The sequence below is a fragment of the Triplophysa dalaica genome, chromosome 23, assembly GCF_015846415.1.
Source record: "Triplophysa dalaica isolate WHDGS20190420 chromosome 23, ASM1584641v1, whole genome shotgun sequence".
Lineage (NCBI taxonomy): Eukaryota > Metazoa > Chordata > Actinopteri > Cypriniformes > Nemacheilidae > Triplophysa > Triplophysa dalaica.
Window position 1 is genome coordinate 7128073 of NC_079564.1, and position 10264 is coordinate 7138336.

Genomic DNA, 10264 nt, shown 5'->3' on the forward strand with positions numbered 1-10264 from the left:
ATGACTAATGCATTATTGGGGCTTTATAGCTTATGGTGCCCCTATATAACGTCCGCCTGACCTTTTCCAGAGAACCGTACATAGCAAGTCATGTCACTGTTCTGTACTACACAAACATCAAATCAATGGACAATTTTTATTAGAAAATCAATACCTTTACTCCACAGCACATGGAAGTACTTCTCATCCAATGGCTGATTTAGGATAATCAAGCATATCTTTTGTTTTCCTGGGGAAAGAAATGAGGAAAAACATAGTGAATCCTTTAGTTACGGTGAGGTCTCAGATTAAAGTCCTTCTATTTACTAAGTGCAAGAGAGAAAAACATTCTAATAATTTCATTTGGTGAAATACTGGTCTAAATAGAAGCAGCTAATAAAAACAGCAAGAGTAATAACCGCGATAACCAAGCTAATGCGTTCTGTAATTGCCCGAGGACGAATTCAGTGTAGTAATAAAAAGCAAACAAAAACACTACTTTTGAGTTATATTAAAAAAACAACTTCGGAACTTATCGTTTAACAATTTAAATATAAAAGATAACTTTTGTGAATGTTGGGGTCACTCCAAAAACAATATTATAAAGAAATAAAATATGTATTCCTCATATTCTTTTTGCGGGGTAAAATATGAAACAAGCCTTGTGACATTAGCCCAGTAGTTTCATTATATTTTATTATATAAAATCATTTATTTTCACTTAGAGATGATAGGAAGCTACTTATGGGGTGCACCATAAATCACAAAATGGGGAACCAAATGTGAAGGACATCGAGTATGCGTCAAAACTGCCTTAAAATAAATCACGACGCAGCGTCTCGATGCAGGCGTGAACAGAACACATCTTGTGGAACAGACTGGGAAAATATTGAGGTCCCGGGGTGCAAACACAGAGTATAAATGAATCACAGCTAAAACAACACCCTGCGCTGTGAAGAAAAGGTAGGTGCCACTGGCCAAATAAAATCATCTGTATTTGCAACAATTGTATAACATCTGTTTGTCAATTCAATCACAGATCTGTTGAATTCCTGTAAATTAAATTTATGACAGCCCACATGTTGAGGCTATTTTTACGCACTTTTTTTCTGGTTGCTTCCACTCTGTTAATAGAGCAGCAAGGACTTGAATATTTTGTCTCTGACAGAACAAAGAAATCATCAGTTGAAATGCACAGAATGAAATGGGAAAGGACATTAAGTGCAATTTTTTTATATGAATTTATTGACTATGCATCAATCAAATAATAACCCAAATGTATCTGGCCATTAATCATTATTTTACTAATGCCATGTATAAGTGGTCTAAAGGTGTCCATCTGTATCACAGTATTTTGGTTTAACTCAGTCTTTTCCTCTAAAACCTCTTGTGCATTAAACAGCATGGGAATAAAGCACAGCCAGAAATTTATATCAACTCTCTATGGCAACCTCAATGCTCTTGTTCGGAGATCTCTCTTCTATCGATACATCAAAAGAAACAAAAACCTTTATTTTTATTTCATCCATACTTGCAAAAAAATTAATACTAAATTGGAAGGATAGACCAAAAATGTCAATTACACAATGGTAATCTTCTTATAGATACTTTAACATATGAGAAAATGACCGCCCTGTACTTAGAAATAAAATGGCTGCCTTTGAAAAAATATGGAGCGCTCTTCTATTGTTATAAATCAATACATATAAACAAGTTGTGGATGAATTGAATCTTTAGTGACTTTATTCTCCATATATAGTTCTAGAGTGTCTTATTTTTATGTGCTGTATGTTCATGTTACTGTGGTTTACAGTATGTTTTTATTCATTTTTTGTATGAGTGCATTTGTCTTCACTTCATATATTGTTTGTACTGTAAGAGAGCCTTCTTATAATTGTTCTTTGTTTGAGCTCAATTGTCTTTAACCCCAGCATAAACATGACATTTGTTGCCTCTAGTTGGAACCATATTACTGATTATTAGGACTTTTGTTGTCTTTTTTCACCTTGCGCGCGTGTCTGCATTTGCAGATCACAAACACACTACAAACTCATCCAGCGTTAGTCCGTAACAAAGTCTTTAAAATGAAAATATACTTGAAATGCGCTGCACAAACTTGAACATGCGGATTGTAATGGAACAGTGTTGCGAATAAAAGGTAACCATTCGTTTTTAGTTGTCTCATCTTTTGGCAGGGCAAACAACGAGTCTTTCTTTTCGCAACGATACAATGAGATTTACAATGAGCCCACTTTACTTGCGTTTAGATTTGGGCAGTCTTAGTCAAGTCATGTTACGAATTGACGTACACTTGGGCAGGTTTGGGTGAGCATTTGCTTTTAGATGGAATGCATCTTTTGCTTCGACACTTTAATTTTTGCAATTTTACGTGTGGGTAACATGTAACAAACCAAAGAAACAGAAAAACACGTATTTGCGCCATATAACCCCTTTAACTTCATGCATGCATTTTGCATCCACAATAATTTATTGTATGGCCGTATGCATTAAAAGATTCAATTGCAATATAAACCAACATAAAAAACTAAAATAGCACAGAAGTAGATGCATCAGAATGCATTCATTACTGAAATGACCACATGGAGCCTCAGACACATTAAAACCGTGACTACAGTTCTTGGCCAATCGTTAAAGTTTGATTACTATTAGGAAGCACCTAGCCAGACAGAAAACAAATTTTAATAAAATATTTTTTATTTGACTTCAGGTTGCCCTCAAATTCTCAAATCAGGGACGCTCTATCCACTTATTTTATCAGAGGCTGTTAAGCATTTCTGCAGTAAGAAAACTTGACCGGGCTCATTAGCTCATTGCCAAACTGCTTCTACCATCCTGTTAAAAACAAAACAGCTCCAGTCATTCTTGGCTGACCTTTGAGGTAAGGATCCAATGAAGCAGTGTTAATTTGACTAGTTTTAATAGTTCTCTTCTGGCTTGAGTGAATCTCTCCTAAGCATCGCTGTCATCAGACTAACAGCATTGTGATGTTTGTATTAAACTCATCTTAAAAGTTTCTAATAGTTTCAGCCAAATAGAATAACAATATCTTCTTCACAAAGGCTTTTTTTCAGTAATATTACACTTACCTCATCAGCTGAGATTACACCTGAATCAACACTCATGTCCTTACTTCCATGAAAATGTCTTATACTGTATTAACAGTGTAAAGTGTGCTTGTTGTAGAATTAAAAACGGTAATGCTTTACAATAAGGTTGAATTTGTTAACATTAGCTAACCTGAACTATAAGCAATACACACTTTCAGCATGTGTGTAGTTTAATAGTTATTCATGTAAGTGCTGGGCGGTTTCATAAAAAAATCTGTATCATGGTTATTTTATGAATTCTGATGGTTCCACGGTTTACAGTATCTAAAAAAGCTTGTTTTTAATGTGCAAAACAAATATGCAAAGTATTGATAAAATAAGTATTAAGTTGTACTATTTGGGATGTGCTTGTGAGGAAATTTCCCCAACCAATTCTTTCAATTCTTTCCAGTACATAATTAATCAAAATTGAATCTTTTAATGCATAGGGCCAGACAGGCCCGTATCCGAGTGGACAGAGGAGAAGGCAGAGAACGGAGGAAGACAGTTACAACATTGGACTTCTTAGTTAAAATGAACATGAACTAAGATTAATAAATGCTGTAGAAGTATTGTTCAGTGTTAGATCATGTTGGCTGATGTAATGTTAACAAATACAACCTTATTGCAACATGTAACCGAATAACTATTACGACAAAATAGAACCAAGAGTCTTAGACTTATTGATGTTTAACTGTGTAGGATACATATATGCAAAAACCCTCTTTAAGTAACACATTTACAGGCCCTAGTTAAACAGAAAAAAAGAATCGTCTGTAGGTTCTTTGGAAAAAGGTGTTAACGCAGGCATGCATAGACAGGCAATGCTGCGCTTAATACATTCAGACTTTTAAATGAGTTTAAAATGAATAAATACCTGAAGGCAGAAGGCAATCTAATGGAGTAAATTCTTCATCCATGGCCTTGGTTATAATCAGCTGAATTCATCAACTGAAGAAAAACACAAATACAAGACAATAAATAAAAACATGTTCTACGACAAAGGAGCATATTTTCTCAGCAGAGACGATCTCATTAAAATACACAGCATTCTAATAGAACAGCTTTTAGGTTTTTTCGATGGCATGTATACATTGAATTAATGGACAGGTAGAAGTGTTCCCTCACCTTTGTTCTTTCACACTTCAGTCTCATAAATGATCTCTCTACTCTGTGTCTACTAACCTTTCTTTATCATATGTACTCTTGCCCTGCTTCTAATACGTTTCTAGTTTACATAAGGGTATCTAATGTATAGCATGCATGTGTAGAGTAAACCCCTTCGAGCTGATGTGGGATCAGTTCGTAGAAGTTAAGTTGATGTAAGCATTTAAAATTAGACAAACATCATAAAAATATCATTCTTCAATCAACTTTTGCGGTGAAATGTTAAGCAAACACATCTTGAAGAGTAACTTTTTCTTTTTAAAGTTGACAGGTGAGTGTTTAGGGATGTTACACTTTTGTAAATACAATTTACAAGTCACACAAATCACTTTTATTCCATCTGTCCCTGTTTTACTTCAGACAAGCTGTTGTTTCTACTACCGACTGATTTTCTTTGAAAAAATGAATTGAAATGACAAAGCCTAAGGTTTTAAGAATCTGACACGACAGGGACGATCATTGATTGTCACATCTCAACCTGAAACAGATTTCTCATCCCAGCCTACTCCTGACAGAGCTGTATGCCAGATAAATATATAAATACTCAACGGAGTGCAAAACGTCATTACATGGATGAATCCAGTGGAGAGTAACAAATCAATGCAGGTGCAGAGGTATCCCTAACACTCTGCCAAAATGGATCAACATAGCAACTAAAAGGGGCTAATCCAACCTGCCACCCGCAATACTACTGACGCAAGTGAAGTGCTGTCAGAAAGAAATTGCACCAGCTCTGAATGAGGGAACACTTTTCTCTAGCACTGGGGTCTTGAAGAAACTGTTAACCCTCATGTCATTTCAAACTAGTTTTTTGTTTTTGCTGCGAACATAAAAACACTAAAAAAGCTCCATAAAAGCGCCCCATATGAGTCTACATGGTGCTTTATTGCAAGTCTTCTGCAGCCATACAATACAGGAAAAACTGACATCTAACTCATTATTTACTGATAAAGTTGCCATTTTACTAAAATCACATCTAATCTGGGCACAACTATTTATATAAACCTCTTTAAATTATTTTGGAGATTAATCAAAGACACTAGGGCACTATGAAATATATAAAGAAGGTGGATAAATAGTGACTCAAATTCATCCCTTATGAAAATTAACCATGCTTTTACTACAGCAACAACCACAATTTTATGTAGTAAAACAGTGGTAAACACACACCCCCACAGCCCAAAGACAAGCGGGTTAGGTTGAATGAGAATTCCAAATTGTCCCCCCGACTTACGCATGGATCAAACAGACTTGTGTATAGAATGTCTAGTTCTACATGAATATAGCCTTAGATGCAGGAATGGCCTTAAGAATCAAACAAATGAATAAATATATTAGTACAGGAACTTGAGCCTTACATAAAAATACAATTAAACTTGTGTGTTAATTATTTACAATTAAGCTTTCCTGTAGCTCATTGGTAAGAGCATTGCGTTAACAACGCAAGGTTGTGGGTTCGATCCCAGGGGATTGAAAATACCTATGTAAAAAAAAATGTATAGGATAGCGCAATGTAAGTCGCTTTGGATAAAAGCGTCTACAAAATGTAAAGGTAAAATGTGTGTAATTATTGTTAATGTATAATTCTGAACAGAATGCCCAGTTTTTACTCTGTATAAGAATGTCAGCAAAGTAACCGTCACCAGAACAATGCACATAATAATAAACAAAACTAAATGCAAATAATAAAATGAAACTGACTACAGTGAATACAGGTTTACCCAAAGAAAGAACAAACGGTTTATGCCGACCACAGTGTGCTGTGAATTATTGTCTGCCGAGAGCATGAAACCATAATTATTCAATTGACATTTAGAAACTAAACACCACAATAAAGACTGTAAATCACACGTTTGCTGTTGTTTACGCATTCACAATGAACTTTACTATTAAGGATATACAGTATCAATTTGTCAGGTCTATGCAGTCATGGTAATATTACAGTGATATGTTTTTACGACTTTACATTATATATATATATATATATATATATATATGTTGTATATATTTTGAATAATAAACAACTGTTGTATTTCACCATTACAAAACATGTGAAAGAAAACCAAACTACAGTAAAACTTTGGCTTTTGTAGACTTCAAAGAACAATAACTAAAATATAACTAAGTTTTTACCTTATTATGTGTGTAATTAACATTGCCCCTGTTGTGTAGTTATTTGCCTCTGGGTGGTTTTGTAATTAGTCGTATTGACTGAAAATTCAAGGCTCTCTGACTTAGTCAGGGGAAATTCTCAGCTTGACATCGGTTTGTGTTTTACTTTGAAGAAATGCCCTGGTTCATTCTCAGGTTGCTCGAATAACAATTATAAACGTTACTAACACTCCCCTATCCCCTAAAATAAAATCACAAAGCAAGTGCACCTTTACAGAGACTAGAGAATGTATTCTTCCCAGCTCGATTTGCATTTCCTTAAGGAGATACCAGTACAACAAGGACGTATGGGAAAATTGTTATGCTTTTATGTTTGAGGCAAGTTTATGATTGAAGGTTTTAAGCTATAAAAAACAAACTGAATCTAAGCAGCACGCGCTGACTGTTCACAAGAATCGGCATCAAATAAGCAATCCAAACAAATCGTTAAATTTAAATATCCCTAATCTTTTAAACTGAACAGAACCAGACACAAAGTGACAAGAATCATTATCATACTTTACATTTACTCAGTGAGTCTCTGGAGGTGTCGTAAATCCTACAGAGCCTCCTACATAGACAGCATTTCTGGTAATTATATCAGCAAATGTTCAGTAATCGTTTAGTATTTTGTCGCCTATAATGCCCCAAAATGCAGTCTAGGTAGTCTGCTCACTAGGTTTTGAGCTACAGCCCGTGTCTCTGCGTACTCACTCTCTGAATGTACGTCCAAGCAGCGTGTGTGTTCGGCACGATTTATTTACAGACAACGAGTCCCAGCAAGACAAACCCTTCAGCTCCTGAATTAGCTGTGTTGATCACAGTGACATCTACAGGTGGACTGTATAACTACACCATGTACAGTCACGTAAAAACAGGAAGTGACATCTCGAGATGCTTACAAACATTTGGGGAAATGTAGCCCTGTTAAGAAAACGATAAGGCTATTATTAACTATTATTTAAGAATGTTTTTTTTTTTAAAGAAAACAACACTGGTTATTTCATGCATTATTTAGAGCTTATGGAGGCGGTACACACATTGCGCATAGTTAAATAGCTCACAAAACTTACAAATATCAACAAAAATAATAATGATTAAAATAATTATCAGAATGGTTGTTATTCGTATTATTATAAATAAATACATGAATAAATCTGATATGAACCATACTTGATTATGGATTTGAACAGACCTCCTGTGGTACTTCCTGTACATTAAACATGATAAAAAATGCAATTTGTTTTCTATTACTGACTGTACTGAAATTAGCAGAGTATCCTCTATTTACCAAATAACCAAATTATGGGGTCAGGCTGTTCTCATTTGGGCCAGAGAGTTCAGCATGCAATACCACAGTGCCATAGGCTACACATTTACCAAACCAGTTTCCATAAGTTAATAACAGTCTGGCACAAAGTTTGAGATAGAACATCATGAAATAGTGCAATAAATCAACTTTGATGTTCTGATTCTTCAGTATACCGGAATCACTGACTGTTACATCAGAAAAAAAGATTGATCTCCAATAATCTGGCTATGTTTATCTATTTCTTGCCAGACAGGATATATCAATGTGTACAAAGTGGCAGGCGACTCAGTGAATACAAGCTTGTGCTTTTCTAACCAGCTTGTCTCGTGAAATTGGCCTTATCAGTCTTACCCAAGCTTTCATACAGCAGAATAATTTTACAGCTGGCTGGAAGAGCTTTAGTGACCCCGGATTGTGTGCTGTGTGGGAAAATTTAACCTTGGTGTCCCTTATCAAATTAGAGTTCCCTTTTGTTTACCACCGGCTGACAGAACACTATACTTCTGATGGGGCTTTTTTCTTTGGGTCAGCAGAGTCGGTGATGGATAATTTATGATTTGTATATGTGGCCAAATGTACAGCTATTTGTACAACCTTGACATAACACCATTTTCTGGAGACTATGCGGATTTCTTTCAGAAATAGAAATTAAAGGTATGAATTATCTACGAAAATTATGCTGAAACGTTCTAATCATTTCATAATTGTAAAAATCATAATTATCCTTTATTAATAACAGCAATTATAAAAGCGATGCTTAAAGGCACGGTTCCCCCCAAAATCATCCTCCATTTATTCACTCTGGTCTTTCAAAACCCTGCATACATTAAAGTACTCTTTTTTTGTGGAACACAAAAGATATGCTGCATTAGAAATGTGCTTTTGTGTCCATACAATGGAAGTCAATGGGGTCCTGTGTAGTTTGGTTACCAACGTTCTTCAAAATATCTTCTTTTGTGTTCTGCGGATAAGAAAGTCACACGGTTTTTAAATGACATGAGAATGATGTGAAGGTAAGTAAATAATAAAAGGTTTTTCGTATTTAAAAACCCTTTAATTGTATGATTGTGCACATTTTTCTCGGGGCATTGCCTGCTGATTGAATTTGGGATTTCTGCTAAATAAAAAAATCTACAAGTGATATATACTTTTTTAATACAACAAGTTAAATCTATACTATAATGGCCATTGGGGAAAAAATGGAGTATTTTTGAAGCTGTGAAGGGGGGGTCTTAAGTGTCATACTGTGTTACATGTACCCCATGTTTAAATTGTGTTTTGATAAGCATCAAATCCTTTATCTGCAACAACTGGCCTCAATTTGCTATTCGATCCTCTAGGTATTACTCTCCAGATAAAGCTAATTAAAGTGAAGATAAAATCATGACACTTTGTGGCATACAAGAGTTTTCACATCAGATAAAAGACTAATATTTGTGCTTAAAGCAGACTTTGACATGAGAATTCTTGCAGCCTTCAGAATCTGTGCATGGTTTATTTCAATGAACACCAAAAAACTAGGCTTTATTAAATTAAGGAAATACAGAAAAAGATTTAAGCTAGGTGATAGGCCCTGTGGCATTTTTACATACAAATTTTGTTAGATTAAAAAAGACAATTCATTATTTAAGAGTAAAATATCATAAAGGGAATACATTTACAATCTGTCTTAAATTTGGTTTTATCTTAAATATCATTATTGTAGTCATGGCATGCAAATAAATTAAGACCTCTATTTTGCATATTTAAATTAGTTGTGTGTATTGAAATTAAGTTGTGAGACAATGTTCATGCATCGTGTTGCATTAGCTCAGCTAAATTGAACAAGCAGCAAAAATATTTTTTTCTGAGTGTTGCAATGCTCAGCAGTTGCTATATTTCTCCACACTCCCTTTCACATTGATTTGTAGGTACTCTTTTTTTCCTCTGAAAATTTACTGCTGACAAAGGAAGGCAATCCAAAAGTTAGCATTTGGTTTTTAGAGGAATTATTTATGATGGATAAAACGATTTGAAATTTGTGATGAGCTTGGTATTAAAGTGACCTTACGCAAAAGAATGTGAACACAGGGCACACATCAAGAACGAGGCCAATGATCACACCTCACAGAGAGTGAAAAGCTTCAGTCAAACAGTCATGTACTGTACGGTCCAATTAAATGTAGATTGTGCTTGGAATTGCAAAGAAATTAAAATAAACACTCTCCTTAGCATTTACCATTGAATTATTTTTAAAAGCTATAAATTAGATTTAAATGAGATTTTTCTGAGTATTTATCCCGAAGTCGGAAAATAGATTTTTTGTCATGCTCTCAAATGTACTGTACTATCAAGGTTTGTCAGAAGTGATTGCAGTTCTGTAAAAGTGAAATATTGATAATACTGGATTCAATTAGATTTTTGTGTTTTATAATAATTTATAGTGCATTACAGTTATGCATGTAAGAAGATAAATCTTGATGTGTGTGCTTGATTTATGCATTCATAATGGGCTCTATTAACCCTTTATTTTCTCAATCTGTTTTGAGATTAAAATTGAGATTAAAAA

General features: G+C 34.6%; 1 protein-coding gene across 1 annotated transcript in view; it reads right to left on the reverse strand.

Moving 5' to 3' along the window:
* The window catches only part of LOC130412846 (thiamin pyrophosphokinase 1-like), a 32733-nt gene extending 25510 nt beyond the window's left edge, over window positions 1–7223 (reverse strand). The window contains exons 1-3 of the mRNA XM_056737625.1: window positions 7119–7223; window positions 3964–4037; window positions 155–229 (exon numbers count right to left, since the gene is read on the reverse strand). Of these exons, the coding sequence (XP_056593603.1) occupies window positions 155–229; window positions 3964–4006 (118 nt within the window). The 5' untranslated portion in view covers window positions 4007–4037; window positions 7119–7223. The remainder of the gene's footprint in view (window positions 1–154; window positions 230–3963; window positions 4038–7118) is intronic.
* Window positions 7224–10264: the final 3041 nt, after the last annotated feature.